This window comes from Anas acuta, chromosome 12 (assembly GCF_963932015.1).
Source record: "Anas acuta chromosome 12, bAnaAcu1.1, whole genome shotgun sequence".
NCBI classification, from domain to species: domain Eukaryota; kingdom Metazoa; phylum Chordata; class Aves; order Anseriformes; family Anatidae; genus Anas; species Anas acuta.
In genome coordinates this window covers 18,352,707-18,374,126 of record NC_088990.1, presented here as the reverse complement: position 1 = coordinate 18,374,126, position 21,420 = coordinate 18,352,707, and the positions used below count along the sequence as shown (strand labels likewise).

General features: G+C 35.3%; 1 protein-coding gene across 10 annotated transcripts in view; it reads right to left on the bottom strand.

Annotated features, from left to right (window-relative positions):
* Positions 1–21,420, bottom strand: part of ZNF280D (zinc finger protein 280D) — a 51,624-nt gene that overhangs the window by 5,282 nt on the left and 24,922 nt on the right. For 6 of the 10 annotated variants that reach the window (XM_068696235.1, XM_068696236.1, XM_068696237.1 and 3 more), the window contains 11 exons: positions 20,338–20,495; positions 19,787–19,887; positions 19,534–19,680; positions 18,830–18,964; positions 17,890–18,128; positions 16,593–16,733; positions 15,533–15,595; positions 14,853–14,971; positions 14,655–14,691; positions 7,135–7,180; positions 4,243–4,298 (listed from right to left, as the gene is read on the bottom strand). In XM_068696235.1, coding sequence (XP_068552336.1) covers positions 4,243–4,298; positions 7,135–7,180; positions 14,655–14,691; positions 14,853–14,971; positions 15,533–15,595; positions 16,593–16,733; positions 17,890–18,128; positions 18,830–18,964; positions 19,534–19,680; positions 19,787–19,887; positions 20,338–20,495 — 1,242 coding nt within the window. The remainder of the gene's footprint in view (positions 1–4,242; positions 4,299–7,134; positions 7,181–14,654; positions 14,692–14,852; positions 14,972–15,532; positions 15,596–16,592; positions 16,734–17,889; positions 18,129–18,829; positions 18,965–19,533; positions 19,681–19,786; positions 19,888–20,337; positions 20,496–21,420) is intronic. The other 4 variants (XM_068696238.1, XM_068696240.1, XM_068696241.1 and 1 more) reach the window with 2 other exon arrangements.

The following is a 21,420-nucleotide window of genomic DNA, read 5'->3' as shown; positions in this document are numbered from 1 at the left end:
GTGAAGATTTAAGTTTGGTAAAAACATAATTCCAAACCCATTCAATTTTTTTTTCTGAATGAGAAGTAGTTCTGATTACCTTAAATAGTGATGTTGATAGACAAAAAAACACAAACAAACAAAAAAGAGAAGGATTGGAGGGGAGATGAAAGAATGAGTTTGATTTCAGATATAAATTCTACATAGGAAGCGAAATTAGGAGCAAGTACATCTCCCAGTTTAACTTTTGAATCTGAAACTTGAAAATAGCCTCTGAACAGTGACACGCAGATAAGAGATGCAACAGATAGTATCATCAAGTATCTTATTAATCAAAAAATAATTCGTACTTTATTTCTTCATGTAAACATGATTTGAAGTCACTTCTGACTAAACCCACCTTTAACACTGGATGAGCAACAGACAGTTCAAAGACTTTTACGAGGAATAACCAACTACCTGTTATTAAGTTTTTGCAATGTATTTTCACACTGAGAAGTCTAACCATGTTTTCCTACTGATGTAGGAAGTTAAAACAATTCATGTGGTTCACCTAGATGCCAAGTGATGCTGAGCTGCACAGAAAATGGTTAGTCTGGTCCAGATGCTATATACCGCAAACATCCATAAGTCTGTTTTCAAGCTTTACTGTCACTTAAGGAGGATAATTCAGAAATATTCTATTTCCTACTTAGAATTTATAACACTGGAATATTTTGAGCAGGGATAGGAGACTACAGAAATACTGTTGAATTGTGAAATCTCATTGGCCACAAAATAATAATTTTCACCCTGTTTCACCAGTTTTTCTTCATAATAAGGAATTAACTCAAGGGACAGGTCAACCTTTATTAAATTACAATTTGCAATTACATATTTGCTACCACTGCCAGACAAAGGTGTGTTTTTTTCTTTTCATTTATTGTACTAGAACAATAAACAACAATTGCCATTAGACTTTTCTAGCCAAATTCTTGTCCTCCCTCCCAAACTCCTAGAAAAAGTGGAAAAAGCATAATATTTGAGAGAAAACACAAGCCTAGGTTCTAGCACAGGAATCACCACTCAGAACCACATAACATCCATGGCTAACATAATGAGCCTTACTTCACCTATTCCTAATTACTGTGCCTATTCCAGCAAAACACTTAGCTATACAGAGCCTTAAATTCTAGTAAATATTTAGAAATGCATTCATATGAAAATCCAGTCAACTGTTTATGGGAGTGTATATAGCTCATATACATGAGCTACTTTAGCTACTACTTTTCAGCTAGCAGCCTGAGGGCAAGGAGTAGTTGCAGAGTTAATTAAGCACAATATTATGCTTTACCTGGCCAGTTTTGAACACAGGTATGAAAAAAAAAAAAAGGTTTTAAATAAAGGGATAACTAATACCTCATCAGCACAAACAACAGTGTTTCCACACTGCGAATCCTATATGGCTTACATGTATGTACACACACATTTCACACTGAGAAATTCCTCAGAAGGACAAACCTCCCTTAACGCCTGAAGGGAACCCATCACAAACTCCCTCACCATCTAGTAATCAACCCCCAGCTTTGACCAAACCAAGTCTTCTCACTACAACTCATTTTTGGTGAAGCATGGGAGGTGGGGGGATGGGGAGGAAGAAAAATCTTTATATATTTATTTCTCATGCAGAAAAAAAGCTCTTACCAATAAAACAGAGTATAAAAACCAATCGAACAAATTTTTGCACAGCAATAACCATCACGGAAACAAATATCCAGAAAAGAGTGATATTTTACTGCTAGACACATCAGTAAGCTCATTTAGATTGACCAGTTCTTCAATGAAATGATTTACCTCTGCTGAGAACTGCTGATGAATAAGCAAAACTCAGCAGCTGTGACGCACTAAAACCCGCAATAAAAAAAAATTATATGGGATTTCAAGAGAACATTCTGTTAGTAGCTGAAAAAGAACAGCCTTCTAACTAATATTTGAATGAAATGCTCTACTCTACATGCAAACACTGGCTACAGTGTAAGAACACTAAAATTTCAGAAATCAAGAATACCTGGAAAATGTGAGAACAACAACTGTATATAGAAACCATACACAGTATATAGAAACAAGAATTTCAGTGATTAGAATACAAAATCTGACTGTTCTTTACAAAATCAGTGAATTGAAGTTTCTAAAGCATTACATCAACCATGGCTAGAGAGTATCAATTCTGGGCTATACTGAGGAACTAGCAGGTGTACGCCTGTATGATGCATGGCTTTAGAATAAGACTAGTGGGGACTAGTGGAAGAGACAGCTTTGAGAACAAGAGATGAACCTACTAAGTGCAAACGCACACACATACCAAGCTAGAGTTGGCTAGAAATGAAGAGGATTTTTTTTCTTTTTTTCTCATTATATAGAAAATGTAAGATCTGGGGGTCAAGTGAGGCTGAGGGAAGTTCAGCTCTGCATGTGTGTGTGTTTTGTTTTGAAATCCTACTAAGCTTGAAGTTTTTTGCTGCAATTTGCTATGCATATTCACTTCATATTATTTAGATTTTTTTATATTAAGCTTTTAAAAACATTCAGGAAAAAATATTGCAATAAAGAAAATCATACAACTTCAGAACAGAAGTATGAAGTGACACACATCTGCATACATGGTAGTTGCATGCAGACCCTCAGTGTGTGGGCTGTACTTAGAGGTAACAAAATCTGTACCGTGGTTACATTCACATTAACATATTGGTATGAAACAACAGCATGGTTTTGAGGCAAATTCCTTGACTGCTCCCACATAGCGGTTTGGTTTACAGAACTGCTCTGGTGTATGGAAGGTGAGGAAGCTGAATTGGAAGCTCTGATCCATGAGTGCACCAACCATGCTCCAGCTCCTAGTGGAGTCCTCAGGAACCCACCCAAGAACGGCTGTTCCACACAGCTCTGAAATATGTGCACAGCACAGGCATTTTGTCCCGGGAACACAAGACTCGTTCTTCAAACCACAAATAATGCCTTCAGACCACAAGGCAAAGATGTAGGTTTCTCAGAACCAACTGCTTTGATCTACTCATCTGCTCCTACAAGACTGATTACTTGTTAATACCAACATAGCTATGTTGGCTTAAAAATTGAAAAAAAGTGTTTGAGGACTGAATACCTCTGGCACTAGAGCTACAATACTCTAGATGTCTGTCTCAGAGGTCATAAAAATCAACAAATGTATCAAATGAATAGTTTTAGCAGGAAACACAGAACAGGTTTATAAATTAAAGTGACTTTTATCTGCTTAAACACAAGGATAGGAGAATGTAGCACATAATATTCAATTAGAATTACAACGACTGTTGACCGATCTGTAGATTAAAGATGAAGTTATGTTCTAATACCTGAACCTTTTTATAGCCTCAATTCTTCAGTATGCATTTTAAATGAAAGTAAAATTTCAAATGATTTGCCTCACTGCGTGAGACTATAACAAAGAAAAAAAACACAACCCTTTCTAAAAAGAGAAGTAACCTACAGAGACTCTGAAAGCAGACAGTTTTCCTTTTTATTTTTAAAGCACTCTAAGTGCACCTATAAAAAATAACCGTAGTTGTGTTTTGACTATGCTTTTCAAGGTTAAATTTGCATCAACAACTGTGAAAGACTACTAATTGGCAGAAGAGATTTCAGGCCACAGGACCTGAAGTAGTAATTTAGATTGATTACATGATGTATAAGTCTGCCCGCACTGCATGCCCAAAGCAATGTATTAGATTTCAGTTATTTTCCCAGACTGACATTAAAAATCCACAATTTCAATTATTTTACATAGATCGGTAATTGGTACAGTTACCCAACAAATTAAAGCTAATAATTTTGTTGAGTGTGCTTTCTACAAACGACATGGGTCATGACACTGAATGAATCCCCATGAACTAACATGTTGGGCTGTATGCTAAAATTGCTTTCAGTTTTCCTGGAGATACTGTTAATTCATACACAGTACTACACAAAATGCTTCTTTTAACACTTGATACAATTTATGTCTTGTTTTATGAATTTTGACTAATTTGCAGTTTAAGCATTACTAAGAACACATTTTGACATTTAGAACCTAAATTCTAAATGCCTTGTTGAGTAAATACATTATGACTGCTGTTCAAAAATCTTTATCGCAGAAAATATACATTATGAAAATATCATTTAAAATACTTCCACCCAATTACCTGAGAAATAACACAGCATGTGTTATTTTGTGTACTTGAATTTCAAGATGTAGCTGATCATTATATTTACCTTTTAAATGTTGGTGTTTCTGTTTTTCCTTCAGATAAACTAGGTCTTGAATTTTTCTGTAATAATTAATGATACTTCTTTTATTTTACATCCATGACCAATTGATTACAATAAATTCGTAGAAACAAATTTACACCAACCTTCTCATACATCTGCTAGGTAGTAGAGATTGAGCATGGATCATAACAAAGTTGTTTGCAAACAGTCTTCCAAGTTAAAAAAAAAAAAAAAAAAGCATAAAAAAGCATAGCAGAACTTTAAAGCAACTCTTGTAGCCTTTCTTCATGTACATCATTTCAATTACACCTTACTGAATAAGATCTGGAGAGTTAAGTCCTAACAGTGCTTTATTTGGTGGTTAAAAAAACAAAAACAAACAAACAAACAAAACCACTAAATTTGTGTTGCTAAAAAGCCAAGGGAAAAGCAAGGAAGAGAAAGTTGAGGTTAGTATATTTTTATAAGCTTTAGGCAGTGTTTTACCCTACAGATGCTGATACATTAATTTTAAAAGGAAGATTCTTATCAAAACTCTTATAACGGAAGAGACTTTTGAGTCTAATGTAAGTTACTGAATGAAATACTTTCTCAGCTCTGAACAACATGAACAAAGTTGTGTTGTTGCTTTTTTAAATTAATTTTTAAAATGACAGAAGGTAAAAGTGACTGAAGACTGCCACTGGGAAAAGGTCAAAGCAGTTTTATAGAAGCTTCAATACAACAGGGCATTCTGCTCATATTCTCTTACTCTCATTACAGAAAAAAATACTTAAGTGACAAAATTAAGTTGTTAATTTTTTTGGTCTAACTATTTAACTATTAAGTGAATACTGGTTTTACAATAGGAGGTTCCTATATGTAAACTCTTATGTATTTAAAAAATGCATAATTAGTTTTATATATTATTAGTATATTTCTCCCCACAGAGATGGTGTATTTTATTTCAATGAAGACAAACTATTCAGCTAATATTTTGAAGTTGTATGTTAAACTTAATCTTATTCTGTCTTCTAAAATACCCTTTACAATACTTCTATCATACTTTGTTACATTTCTGTCCTATAAAACTCATACAATCCATAATAAGAAACACTTTTCAACTTCAAATTATTGTACTCTCTGTGCCCTTCCCTACATCTCGGAGATTATTGATCTGTATTCCTCTAGCTGGCCTACCACAGGACCTCCTTCTCTGCACACCATCCTCCTCTGCTCTGCCCAAGGAACTCTATAGAAAGGAAGATTTATTGGCTTAACTCTCTGAATTTTATACACTATATTCTAAACAACCCGAATCATCAATTTATATTTTTGGTTCTTCGGCACCCTGCTTGTTCTTTGACCTCCTGCTACCTATTCCCACAGGCCAGGGTGCACACTGCACTTCCGCTGACTCCACATGACAGAGGAAAAAATGACGACCATAGTTAATGCAGTTATTGGCAGATCCTGATGGGGTTGGCAAATAAAATGTCAAGCACCTGCATGCATCAAAACAGCAAGCACTCCATGGGATCTTGGAAAAAAATAACCAAAAGTTCCCCAGTGAAAGGCAGCTCACCTTTCTGAGAGGTCCTGGTTCAGACTTCATGTCCAACCTGAGAGCTAACAGCAAAGTGCCTGTTTTGTCTGTATTCTCCACCTTCTCCAACCAGAACGACTATGGTGGTTTTCCATGCCTTTTTTTCATCCTTTTTTATTGTATTTTTTAATGCAAAACAAAATTATGGACCATAATTTTGTGGAAGAAAAAATACAGATTTCATAAACACGTGGTCCCCATTGAGCCTGCAGGAAATGCATTCCAAACATTGTATGTGATGGAAAAGTATGAAAGATGGAAAGTAAAGGCAAAACACATCTAAAGTGGTAATGGAATCTGTAGACAGAAACGATGCTACTATTTGTGTTTCAGAATCCTTTTGCTTAACAGCACTGAATAAAGATGGACAGGCTTATCACACTGCTACATAATCTTTGCTTCGGATACAAAACGCTGATACAAACCTTTTCCACTTCAGAGAATAAGCAAGCGACATTAGAAGTGCAATCTTTACTAGGTCTGAGGACTTCTCTCGCTCTCTAACTGGATGGAATATCCATAACAAATTGCCTTTTTAGAAAGCCAACAGAAAAGACAACTTGTTACACAAGAAAATTCTGTAAAATCTAAATCCAAAGATGATGTTTTTGCAAAAAGTTGTGTATATACTGTGAGATCATTTAGCTTTATGTTAGGCAGAAAGCATGAGGAAATTTGTACACATGCCTAGAAGGAAAGTAATTCAGGCCTAAAGAGGCATTTCCAGAGATTTTCCTCTTTAAAGAAATAAGAAAAGAAAAGAAAAGAAAAGAAAAGAAAAGAAAAGAAAAGAAAAGAAAAGAAAAGAAAAGAAAAGAAAAGAAAAGAAAAGAAAAGAAAAGAAAAGAAAAGAAAAGAAAAGAAAAGAAAAGAAAAGAAAAGAAAAGAAAAGAAAAGAAAAGAAAAGAAAAGAAAAGAAAAGAAAAGAAAAGAAAAGAGTCACAGTTCAGAATCAACATTTACACATTTCTCAGGTTATATTTCAGGTCAATTTCCGGGTTCACTGAAGATACATACATAAGACAACTAAGCCATTCCTTCACTGGAATCTGGCGTACAAATCAACCAAATTGGACTGACTAAAATTTTGAAATTGTTGTGTGGCAGACATAATAAAGACATCCCACCACCACTGTGATACCTTTTTGTGGTAAAACACAGAAAGCTAGCTCTTTGCACTACGCATATCTTCAGAACTCCGTGAAGTAGTAGTGTATGTATAGTTAAAATAGAATTGCCTTGCGTCTTCAAACTAGTTACAAAATTCAGAGACATTGTTTGGACTGTGTGGAGAAAATAATAGACATTACCTCCAACTTAGCTTCCCTCTCTAGAATGCAGATTTCGTTCTTTAACCTAGTGGATAATGAATTAAGATTCAACGTCTTTAATAGTGTCTGGTTAAAACACAGATAAAACGGATGAAGATGCTTATAGTACGAAAGCAACTTGGTAACCTGAAATCAGTTTATGAAGCTTATACTTCTTTTCGAGCTTAAATGTACTTCAGAGCTCCACAAGAGTGTTTCAAGATTTCAATATGAATTATTATCGGTTATACAAAAATTATGAGATAAATTTGTTTCACGTAACCTGCTCCAGTTGTACCACCTCATGAATATCACCAGTCTTAAGAAAGTTACTGGTACTTTTATGGTAGAATTTACTGCAATTATATGTGAGGAATAACCTCCTTCCCATAGAGGCCTTTTAAACAAGAACTGAAGATTTAAGATCTGAAGTGATAAATTTGTTGAAACGTACTCTTTAAGAAGTGTATAAAGCTACATTCTAAGCAAGATTATTTATTTATTAAACATCTACCACATCCCAAATACCCAGAACAAAGTTGTAGTTTACTTACAGGACAACTGTAAAACATTGCAACTGACCTCCAACTGCAACTTGGAGGAGATGCTTCCTTCAAAATACCTTCACGGGTACAGTCCATATATTAGATGAGCTATTAATTATTTAAATCTATTGACTTCTAAAACCACATTAATTAAACTTATCACAACATCACTAAAATTGATTTTCTGTGTTTATATAAGTAAATGCTACTGCAGAGATAGCAAGATGTGTGTCTCCTACAAAACCTTGTTAAGTCATCACTTCTAGTATAAAATCTAACCTTTCAAATGTTTCCTATAAAAAAAATGAACAATCCCCTCAAAACTGGCAATGCCTGTATCATCTTTGTTATTGCTGCATTAAAGACAAACACTCTGCTGCAGTATGGTGCTGCCTCTGTTATATTTAAATAATGTTATAAATCATAACTTAAATTATTCATGACCTCACTAAGTGTTAATGGCTGTGTGCAAAGTACAACATGCCTGACAGAAGAAACACCTTTATCAACTCAAATTTTATGAAAAACGTATACTAATATTAGGTACCACATCTATTTTGCTACATTAAACCAAGAAAAAGCAGTGCTAAAAGCAGATCCTTTAAAGAATTTAACACACACTTTCAGCACACCATGTACGCCTTAGATTAACATTAAAGGTCTAGCGGGTAGGCAACTACCTGGATTGTGGTATAAACAACTATTTACATCGTAATTTGCAATAAACCATTGCAAAAATAACTAGGAAAAAAGTCTGTTTTACAATAACTCCTATTTTAGCACTGTAACAATGTTCATCTAATTACCAGTAAGAACAATGATCAGGGACTTGAAATGCTCTGAATCATGACCATCAATACTGGTAAAAGATGGTGCAGCACCAGATATTTAACTTGGCTTTACTGCTTTAATGATTTCTGTGCAAGAATTTAAACAAGTAGGTTGGAAACTGTAATTTGTCTAAAAACAAATACTATTCACTTCTGAAAAGGAAGAACAATTTATATGCAAAGAAATCAGACACCACAGGACATGCTGTGCATAGAATAACAGAACAGCTTGGGTTGGAAGGGACCTTAAAGGCCATTTAGTTCCAACCCCCTGCTATGGACAGGGATGTTACCCACTAAAGCAAGTTGCCCAAGGCCTCGTCCAACCTGGTCTTGAACACGTGCAGGGATGGGCTTCCACAGCTTCGCTGGGCAAGAGAAGTATTTGTTCTTGTTGTATGAGAAAATTAAGTTTTGCCACCACAATAAACAGGTATGAACTGAATCCAATAACCACACACTGTTGTAAATATATTTTTAAAAATAGTTTACATTATCAAATTATGATAGATTTCTGTGGCTATCTTTCTATAGCTTAGAAAACAGATTTAAACTGGATAGTTTACACTGCTTTTAAAGTGAACAAAGTTTATAGCATTTTGTGACAACTACGTCTTTGTTAATATGGTTCACCTTGGATTACTGATATTCTCAACCTTACTTCTGTTTAGGAATAGGTTTTAGAATTTAGTTCCTTCTAATTTGTAATTAACAAGTTTCCTAAGTGGATACTGAACCACAGAAGACTAACATCCTGTGATGTCCCTAACACTTTTACAAAAAATCTTAAATGGTTGGGACCTAACAGTTCGATTTCTGAAGAGTTCCGTCTCCCATAGTTCTCAAAAAGCAACAAAGGCAATGTCCTTTCTTACATATCTGGAGCTGCCATACTTCTGGGAAGAACCTTATGAAAGTAAAACAAAGTCTCTGACCATCTCTGGTAAATACAGCCTGTTGGTCCACAATTTTGAGCAATTTTGAAACCTCTCTAAAACTCCCCAAATATTATCATACATAGAAATAAACTTCAATTTAAGAACAATGAAAAGTGACTTCTGATGATCAATCCCTCAAATAAAAATTCCCCCAAGATGTAGCAGCTGAGGACAAAATTTCAGCTTGACTGAGATAGTTAAGAGGAAGTAATGGCCACAAAACCAAAGAAGTTCAGGCTTTGACTATAGAATAAAAGACAGATAATTAAGAACATTCCTTTAGATGCTTTAAATCTGAAGTCAGGTTGATCTGAAACTTTGTTTGATATGCAAGGAATCAGCTTGGGCTAATGGAACAAATTTAGAGTCATTGAAAAAAGCAGACTGTAAGATACATAATCCAAACATAGCTAAGAGTATTGTCATTATTTCTGAAATTCACGTAGTCTCATAGCTTTGCCTGCCTTCACATAATAAAATGTATCTATATTTGTGCACATACAGAGCTCAAATCATGAACCACTGTCTTCCCAGTGATCTGTCTTGTTTTCCTACAGTCACATAGTTGTTCCCACAGCTCTTTTGGGTAAGCAGCACTGAAAAAACAGCTTGAATCGTTCACCAAACACACCCTTCCTGTTCATCCCTAACCAAAACGAACTTTTCCTAGGAAATCAGTAGTCCCAGCTGGAGCTAACAACTTTGTGTTATCTAAATGGCTCCTGGTACCTTCCAGCCACCCAGCTCAACTATACACAAGGATTATAAACATAAATTGCTTATGAAAACAATATACATAAATGTCAAAACACAGTACCAATCTTCCGTAATTTGCAGGAAATTCTTAGAGAACATTTCTGAAAGCCACAAAAATCTGTAGTCATACTCCTGTTTTGGTTGCTGACAAAAACCTAAATGAAAGTGTGATATCACAGATTTAACTTCCTCTGAGTTACAACAGCATGTTCACAATGAAATAATGATCCCACTACGCTTTTTTGAATGCTATTGTGACAAAACAGAAACAAGTCCTGCAAGAAAAACTTGTGCTATGTAACTGATGGTTGAAACTGAACAACAGCATGCAAGACAGAACATACCTTCTGTCAGAATAAAAAGAAAAAGCAGCAAAAAGAACAAGACTTAGGAGTACTAATTGACTGCGTGGACGTTTAATCACAACGTATGCATAAAAGACAAACTGATGATGAGATCTTTGCTGTTACTAGCAATAACACAGTGGCTGCAGAAGCTCACTATCTCCCAAACTGTTGTTGTTTCTATATGAAAAGTGAAGAGGACAAAAATATCAGTCAAAACAGATTAGTCTCATGGAGTTTGATTATGCAGAAAAAGAAAGTGCTGCAAATCAAGACCAACTTGCATTCATTAGAAATCTCTTACAACGAGGAGGTAGTAACAATGACTGATGCCAGAGTAAGATTATCTGCTAAGTTCCCTGGAAGCCACTAAATTAGAAATTCAACCAAGAAAAAAGTCCACTGTAAGCACGAGGTTAAATTTGTAGGAATGCTAGATGTTCATCATGACAAAATGAAAGCTCATCATATATTCAGACAACTTGTTGATGGATAAACTTGCCACAGATTATCTACAACTACAGATGAAGTCAGAAGCAGTGAAATCAAAATCAGCAGATGTCTTAGCAGCTTGAGTAGAGCATCCTTGAAGATGAGAGATGATACCAAAAGAACAAGGTGTGAATGAACTGTGGCTGCTCCACCCTCAATAAATATATCTGCTTCCATCACATGCTTTCCTCCGATACCATTTAGGAGCAAAAAGAAGTTTAGCCACTAGAGTAAAGCTAATAAATTCCTTTGGCCAAGATTCAGTTTATGCAGTTATGTGTGATAGAAAGCATATTTACTACTGTATATGGCAAAGTCATTGGCAGACAAAATGCAACTTATTTGAATATTAAACAGATCAGGACTTGCATGTTTTAGTGAATACCCAAAGAGAATGACAAATCCCTTTACTTTAAAAATCTAGGATCAAGTTCAGAACAAAATGGGCTTTGGTACTAGCAGGTATACATCCTCATTTATACAGTACTCTAGCTTGGGATGTTACTGACAGACTTGAGGAGACAATGAGCAGCAAAGAAACACTACATGACATAAAGGAAACCACTGCTAAGCCTCTCTTCCAAGGAGTATTGCCCCCCAAAGCTGTAAGTTAATGCTGCAAAGCAGAGTAACAACACAGAAGAGCCTTTGCCAGACTACAGTACTGGGAGAAAAGACCAGACCTGCTGCCTAAAAGACATTAAAAAAAAAAAAAAAAGGGAAAAAAAAAGAAAAAGAAAAAGAAAAATACCACAGCTTCAATGCATGAAGAAAAAAGAAAAGGTCTGGCCAGATGCTTGTTCGCTTACATACCAAAATAATCCCAAGCTCGACTGGGTTCAATTTGATGCTCCACAATGATGTATCAGTGAGCCAAGGCAGTATAGGATACCTGCTCACTTTCAACTCCCCTGCAACAAAAATGTCTACTGTCAGTTCATTTAAAAATATGTTAATGTTGCGCAAAGCAGAGAGTTGAGAAAAGAAAGAAGAGTGCTCGCACAGTTATTACGCCTTATTCCCTCAGCACAAGGTAGATCACTGAACAACAAAACAACTTATGTAGAGTAACAACTTAAAAAGAAAATCCTGCTGGAACATCTCCAGCTAGGTTATCTGTACTACTAATGACAGGACTCTGGTCCAAAGACAGGTGTCATCAACACTAAACAGAGCTTGTAGAACATGTTTGGTCATTAGCAATAGAGATGAGTTTTACAACACATACTGATAGTCTCATATGTCACAGAAGATATCAAGGTCTGAAAGATGCAAGAGAAGATCCAAAAGCTTCCAAGAATGTACTGTGTGTGTTATTGTGTCCAATGATGGTTATTCTGCAGAGTCCCACAAACAAGTTATACCTCATCACAGTGTAGGTCAAGGAATGGGAAGAAACATTCATAAATCACTGAGAAAATACATGGCAAACATTATGAGTACTGTTTACAGGTTCCTCTTCCGAAGCTAAATGCAGAGCACCACAAACATTTATTTGTGTTTACTCTGTACTGCAAATAATGAATACAAAAATCTGCTACAGAGATATGCTCATGCTTTTAGGTTCAGCAATGATACATTCTTGTCCAAAATATCAGACTTATATAGAAAAGGACAAGATTTCCTGAGATTAACGTCTATCAACATGTCAGTTTTCAAAACCACAGATATCACCTCATGTACAACCATTAACTAATCTTACAGCAACATCAGAGCTCTCAAAAAAAACAGCTATCTGCATCTACCCTAATCTAACACACTAACAGCTTGCAGAAACAAACCTGTACATGTTTTCAACTCTACTTCAAATCTCATCCTTTGGTGCTCACCCACCTGTTTCTGCCTAATATTACATTAACACACTTCACATATTTAACATCCTTAAAATATTTTTATGACACTTCAACTGTATTTTCAAGAGAGTAAGGTTCTTGTGCAGTACTGACAGCTTGCCACAGACGTAGCCCTTTCCCCACCGTTCAATACACCTAGAATCTTTCCTTACAAGTAGTCCAGCACACATTAATTCCAAATACTTATTAACAGCTCCACGTAGAAAAAACTAAGGTTGGATCACAGCTCAACACTTCTTATTTTTCCTGTGTTTGACTTTCACCAAAATCCAAACTGTTTAAGAACACAAGCCACCCTGGATTAATCAGGGAATTATAGCTCACCCTCTTAAATGACTCTTCCCAATGTTTTGCCCGATTTCAATATGCAGTGCTCCAAAATCAGAAGTTTCATTTTCTTCTTAAATGGCTTTTTGGAACGGTTTCCTAAATTAACTTCCTTCTCCTGTCCATTCCTCCCAGAACATCTATTCTTTTAAATAACGTCTATTATTCATTCCATCAGAACATCATTTTTATTCAACTACAGCACATGTTAAGCAGTTACTACTAGAGATTTGAAGTTCGCAGCATAGATTTTGCTCTACTATTATTCATAACTGAAGAAAATATTTCTATGCTTGGATCAGATGAGAGAGTATTCCTGTATCTCCTCTTACTGGCCACTTTATGGAAAATAAGAAAGAAAATATTTAATGTACTGGTATGAAATCATAGAATGGTTTGGTTTGGAAGAGACCTAAAGGGTCATCTAGTACAACCTCCCTGTCACGGGCAGGGACATCTTTCCTCAGATCAGATATAACTTACTGGGGATATTTACAATACTCACTGAAGGTTGATTTATGCTCAGAGGCATAAGAAATTCTCTTTGTTGGTAAAGTCCTCATGCATGAGAATCTCTAATCCCTTTTAGAGACAGCCTGCTATAGGCTATATGGAGTCAATCACACTTTGTTGTTAAATCTGGGTTAAACTGTTTTCTTTCACCTTTAAAGTTTCTTTCTTTGTAGTCTAATCAACATCTTTATTCCTGCATTTAGAAAGAGTTTAGAGAGAACTTGTATTTGTTTCAGCTGACACACCTCTGAACTTTCCATTAAGGCAAAAAGAGTTTCACAAGATATATTGTAAATCCTCAGGTACTGTCCCAGTATAACCAAGGAAGGGCTTAGCATGCCTGATTCTTCTAAGGTTAAAAAAATCCCAAACCCGACAAACACAAGCTCCACAATACTGCAGGTTCTTTTCCAAATCCTTAAAAAACTGAAAGCCCAAATCACCATATTAATTTTTCTTTGCAAATCATTAAAAATTAATGAGACAGCATATCTTTTATCATTTAATAATTACATCATTTAGAAAATAATTTCTAAATAATTTATCCTACTTCCACAAAGGCCACAACTTTCTTTTTTTAATATTTATAACAATATTATAACACTCATTTAATATAGTTAGCAATAAAAGTAAGTTGAATTTACAGTCCCACTAGGCCTAGACTCAGAAGTCAGGATTGAGAAGTACTAATACTGCAAGAACTGTTTATTTTTCATGACTTCACTAATCACTATCTCCCCATTCTTGCAATTCTGGATGTGTTCAAGAGCAAAAATCATAAAGTGAAAGCATGGGCCTCCCATACATTTTCTATTCTAATGAATTCAGAAGAAACCCAAGTTCAAAGTGCAAATTTTGGCCATCTGTCACTGAATTAATAGGAAAAAAAAAAAGAAACATTGAGTGGTAAAACAAAACTTACTCAGATACTTGTTCAGCAGTTGGCAAATCTACAGAAACTGAAAATAAAAATGAAAAAATTTAGTTAAAAACATTTTAAAATGTGGAAATACACAAGTACTCATTTTCAAATCTAAGCACATAAAGATAACAGAACTGGAAAAAGGACTGCTGTAACAAAGACATCCTCATGTAAGTATTTATATTTACGTGTACTCACCATTCTCTATAATAACTTGACAAGTATGAGTGTGGCTTTCACTCAGATGTGTGGCCATGCTATCTAAGCCAGAACCATCGGTCAGAAAATCGCAGTTAAGACATACTACAGTCACACCTCTAGAGAAGACAAAGTAAAAAGTACATATAAACACAACATACTTCTGGCTTTCTTAGCTTACAGCTACTGGATAGACTATACAGAAAAAAATTGATTTTGCAACTATAGATGAGGCGACTTGCAGAAGTATTCTTACTTTTTATACTGCAACTAGCACCTGGAATTTTCAGTCATTGACTAGGACATCTCCATGCTTGATGTGGTACAAAGAATACCACTTTTGACAGAAAACCTGTAAAGGTTTTCTGTAAATCTGTAAATCTGTAAAGTTTGAGTTTCTTAGTTTTCCCACCTCCCTCTCCTTTCAGACTTTGCACATTGTGAATAATTGGAAAACTTTTTTTTTTTTGAACTGCCTTGCGTTGAGAAAGAAGTCAACAAATTTGGACAAATTTTTGTTACAAAAGAGAACCCGGCTAGTAAAAGAGCTAGTATTTTCACTTTTCTGCTCTAACTTGTGTAAGTGTAGAAATTCAAGAGGATCTAATCTCATTTAATCAATTAACTTACTATCAAAAACTAAAAACATAATGTTCTGTAACTGAAAAAAGCTGAATTACCGTAGCTCTTCTGAATGCTTCTTGTAGATCCAAAATCTTTTACTTGGACGAGCACTGTGAAAACTAAATGTAAGAAAACATTACCACTTAAACTAGTTTTCTTGAGTACATCTCCACATATCCCCTACATACTGTACACAGTACTGCAATTTCTTTATGACAAGGCATGAAAATAGAATACTCAACTACTGACCTGAATTACTCTAAAAAAATAAATTAATGAAATTTTATAGGCTTCTGAATCTCACCTCCAGCTCAAAACTGGTAAAATCAAAAACAAACAAAAAGCCCACATGACTGTGTTCAAGAGCAGAAGAGACAAACAACCTCAAGAACATCTAGCATCTCTACTCCTTCTGAGTTCTTTAGTAAATTAGTTTGGGAGGGACAAGACTTAGCTTTTTGGCATAGTACTGCCTGCATTACTATGTTACATTGCTTCCATTCACATTTTAGGTCTGGAAGCACCGTAGCTGAAGCTACACAGCAAAGCTATATGGTGAAGAAGGTTTACTGAATTCAAGATCCCTAAAGAGATAGATTTAAATGAGATAAAAATCACATCGTCAGAAAACCTTAAGTTATTTCACATGCAGTTTAAGTATGTGCCAACACTGTACTCCCACGTGAAACAAAAAGCAAGCAGCTGAGTGCAAAGGCTGCTGCAGAAACATCCTCCCTGTAACTGCCTTCTTTCTCATCACCCCTTGTTCCTTAGGTGCTAGGGGCTGCAAGAGGTAAAGTAGGGGGGCAATAGTCAAGACTGCATCAAGGAGAGAAATGACAGGAGACTGGCTTCCCAGAGAACATACAACAATCAATCATTATTTGTTAAGTTTGACTGAAAAAATTATGAAAGATCTCACAGAAACTCGAAGCAAAAACAATGAACAAGAACACTGGATGTAGGCCCTCAACAAAAAGTGAAAATCCAACCTTACACATGCCCCTGTTGGTCCTATGACACAATTAAAAATTCAGTTAATACACACACATAACACACTTTATATGAATTTTGAAAGTATTTGATAACCCAATAAAAACTGCGCAGAGTTCTCACCTCATCATGTGATTCACGTAGGCTTTGCTACAGCTAGTATTATATCTGCATAAGCTACAGTGGACATATGTAGGAAAGTGGTTTGCAAAATCCTTTATTTCTGAGTAACACTCAATGCATTTGTGAGCTCCCAAACGATACCTAACAGTAACATGAAAAAGTTGATAGTTAACATCAACACTTTAGAACATAACTAGTTCAAACTTTTTGCTTTAAGTCTTTTAACAGTAAGAAACAAAGAAAGAAGAATTCAAAAAATGTATTAGTTAAATATTTATTATGGGATACGTTAGAACTTATGAAAAAAATGTTTTTTTTCTTTAATTATTAACTTAACGACCTTAATAAAAAAGTGCAAGTTAATATAAACATCTGTTATTGGGCATTTCTGTAAACAAGATCCTGCAGGTGAGAACCTCCAATTTCAGCTGCTAGCATTATCTTTCCATACTTCAGAAGGATTTCAAAGAATGCTTCATTTGCCACTATGAGCACAAGAACATGTGGTTTTCCTGTCACCCAAAATTCTCTGCAAGCTTTGAAATATCTATAGATCAAGAATGTAATCCTGCTCTTCCCCAGTTTTGCTGGCTATTTTTGGATGTCTTAAAGAGCTATGTTTTGTGAGTATTAGCACCTTACTGAAATGGAGGCATCCATAAGCTTTGTCAAAGACAACTACGAATTCATACTAGGCAATGAAATTATATTCAAGTCCATAAAATACCCATTAAATTATTAACAAGGACTGCAAAAAACATTACACTGTAAATATAAAGAGAGTATTCTCTCCACAGTCTGCATTTACTTTGACTCTTTTGTTAGTTCCCCAAATTAAGGTACCTCCTAGGACAGACAAGACTTCACCTTTTGAATAATGGGTTCAAATAAATCCCTTCAGAAGCTGAAGGAAGAAAACAGTTTTCCCTCCGTAAGAAAGCTTGCAAAGAACACCCCAACAGATGTATTCCCCCTCCAAAGGCCACTTTTAATGTAAATCTGCCTGGTGTACCAGTATTTAAATTATTTGGGGCTCTGTGCAGAGAAAGATTCTAAATTTAGAACAGAATACATGTCAGAGCCACACAGAATACATGCCAGCCAAAAAATTATGAAGAATGAAGGTTTCGAATTATAATCACGATACCAACACGTGGAAAGTTCATGAGTATGTGCTTTCTACAAAATGGAGTGGTTGAATGTTCTATATTGCTATATCGTGAGTTACTAAAAAATTAATGAAATGACCACTTATATTCAAAGCATACTTACATATATTTTAATGCTAATATTTTACCTTAGATTATGCAGTGCTGTATTTGTAACTTTTTTTTTTTTGCTGCTGCTGTTGGTCCATGCATTTTGCTTCTTCGACGTAGCTGACGGTTTTGATTTTGCTTTTGACTTATTTGTATTAGATCTGTTATGATTTCTAGTGGTTGTATTTTTAGCTTTAGGTGATAGCTGAAATGTGGATGTACTCGTACTAACAGAAGATCCTGACTGAAGAGATCCAAGAGATGCTCGAATAGTGACCTAGAAGTATGAAATTAAAAGTTTTTCCATTTAAACTAAAAGTTCCCATTTCTGTTTACATCAAAGTTTGAGCCATTTTAGGAGAGAACTAACAATTTCACATAGCATATGAAATTCCCCTCAGCAAAGGTTGTCTCAAAAAAAGGTAAATACTGTTGACTAGAGTAAACTTAATCTCAACTGGATGCTAAACTTAATCAACTGGATGCTTAAAAAGTTTGTTTTTCTGGAAATAATTAGCCATGACAAAGAACACTGCTCTCTCTTCAGACCTGCAACTGTCTACATCCTGTTCTCAAGACAAAACAAAACCAAAAACCAAACAACAAGAAGAAGTAGCAGCAGAAAAGAAACAGAAAGGTCAGAATAATAAGACCTGTTAGGAAGAATATCAAAAGAACCTATCAATTCCTGGATTTTAAAAAAAAATGTGTCTTATGTGTCTCATGATTAGCCAATCTATTTATTCCAGATAACTTTCTGAAGAATGAAACAGAACAGCAATACATATCACCAGGAGGAAACTATGAACTGTTCCTAACAATTCTTCCAAAAGGAAGTGATTTTTTAGTTTTAGAGGCAGCAGAAATTTCTTTGCTTTGGACAAGAAAGGAGAAAAGCATCTCTTTCTAATTTCGCCCTTTTCCCTACCAAGGCATTTTCTTCATTTGCCCCTCTACTTCTCCTTTACAAACACTTACCTTTGTTCCAGGAGGCAATCCTTCTAACTGTTTAGGTTTTCTAAATGTTCGATGATGCTGAGTCTTGTGATCCATTTTTTCTTTGCAAGTCAAAAATTGCAGTCTGCACTTAGTGCAACGGTATATTCCTTTTTTCTTAAAGGAAAATAAATAAATATATAGTAAGCAGGAATGTTACGATAAACAAAACTATAGCCCTAGAATTTCTTAAGGAATGGTAATCTGATTTTTAAAAATCAACCTGATAAACTCTTAATAATATTGTACAAAGACAAGACAACTGTGTACACATGTAATATTATTGTAAGAGGGAATCAGAGATTGACAGTTAAACTAAGTCAACGCAGTACTTCACAATCTTTTCTCTAGTTAAATCACTGACAGCCTTGCTATTAACTTCAAGAAAAGCAGAACATATCACTATGACTTGGTGAAGAAACCAAGTAGCAGAGAGATTCTTTCAAGAATATTCAGAGATTTTTAAACAGGGAACTTCTGTCATATAAAAACATGACAAAGTCTAACAAATCACTTAAAGACTTCTCAAAAGAAGAAGTTATAAGGCTTCATCCTTTATTAACTATTCTTATCCACTAAGGACTATACAAATCAGTTCTATTTGTTGTTGTTGTTTATTTTAGGGAGAGATTCATTTTATAATTATTTAGCATTTTTCAATTAAGGATTGAAAAATATCTGCTTACCTGATGCCTCATATAATGATGCATATACGGTGCTCCAATTTTTATTACTTTGAGGCAAAACGGGCACAGCAAATGTTTTGTATTTTCATGAACTGTCCTGAAATGTGTTTCTACATCAGAGAAAGCTGAGGATCTGTAGTTGCATACCTAAAATAAGAAGTTTGACTTTCACGTTATAAGTTTATTGACAGTAGAGAGTGTTTATGTGGGGGGGGCGGTGTAATCTAAATACAAAACAGTCACTCTGAAATACCTGGCAAACATACGGCATTTCACCTGGCTTATGATTGTCCTTCATATGTTGCAAAAGAACTTGCTCTGTTTCAAAGGATAATTCACAGATTTTACAAATAGCTAGAAAAAGTGAAAAGCAAGAAAAATACATTAGAAAATTAGCCTAGGATCAAAAGTAAATCAATACATACATAGATGTGAACAGTGAACTCTAATAAAGGTAAAAGAATCTAACAATCTTTCTACTTTTCAGGTTAAACACTCTGCACAACTTCAGGAAGCCCATAGTGCAAGGCCCCTAAACAACATGAACTCTTGAAATCAGGGGCTTTCAATCATTAAAAAGAGAGCCTGCCTCCACTCCCCATCCCCCAGCTTTTAGAAATATTTTTTCCAGATACATTGTTATGACATAAGTTGAATGACTGCCCAGCTTCTATATTAAACCTCATGATTATTGCTCTTAACATACAATACCTTTATTCTGAGGTTATTAACCATCAAAAGTCAGAAAATATCTGAAAATTCTAGGTCACAAAAAGGTTCAATGTGATATATAAGTCAACTTACTAGACGACTCATAAGGCGTGTGTGTACTTTCAATGTGGCACTGCAGCTGAAATGGGGTGGGAAACTGACGGTAACAGTGCTGGCAGGTGGTATGGCTTTCCCAGCTTTCACTGCTCTGCTTCTCAAGCTCTAAGTGATGCTTCATGTGGTTCATAAACCTTTGAATGATAGTGAACAGGTGCAAAAAGCCACATTTTAACACTATCCATGACATATCCCATGCAAAATGCACAAGAACCCTTAGAAAAACTGCTCGGAAAGCACTTCTCAATTTCAAGAAGTTAGAGCAGGAAGTGTTCATCTAAAACAAACAAACAAAAATCAGTGAAGTTAAGCAAACTGACTATGCTGGAAATCACATCTCAAAGCTAAAAAAGGTATCTTGACTATTACAAGGAATATGCAACATCTCTGAAACATGCTCTAAAACTAAGCAATCTATTGCATCTTTCATGTTTGTTTAGCCAAAATTCCAGTCTTGAAATACACAAACTGTCAAAGGCAACAGCAACAAAACATTCAGACCTCACCACCACTAGAGGCTCAAATCCACATTCTGAAGCAAGCAGAACTGTAGCTCTGCTAAAAGCTATTAAGCAGTAAGACTCATCTGCAACTAGGACCTTCACAGCGTTATCTGAAATTACCTCCATCCAGAACTGACAGCATTCCAAGACCTACCTTTCTATAAAGTATTTAGGTCTGAAGATCTGTTACAAAGGGCAGTTATCAAAGAATGCCACTGTGCAGCTGATAACCAGGTTATCAGAAACTTGGTGGTACATCACTACTGAAAGTCACCATCTTTTCCTTATTAATACGTCCAACTATCTGCAGGAGGACGTACCTGAGAAGACTAAGCACTTCGCACATTGTTGGCAGGTCAGTTATCTGTGGAGCAGTGAATTGCCAAAAGGACATGCTAGTTGCATAACCCACCACTGTTAACTTCATAAACTGTTCTATTTTGAATTGGCTTAATTTCAGTACAGCCAAAAGAGCTATTAAATGTAGGTCACATTCACAAAAGGAATACATTTCTCAAAGTGGTGACCTTGGAATTTAAAAAAAATAAAATACAGT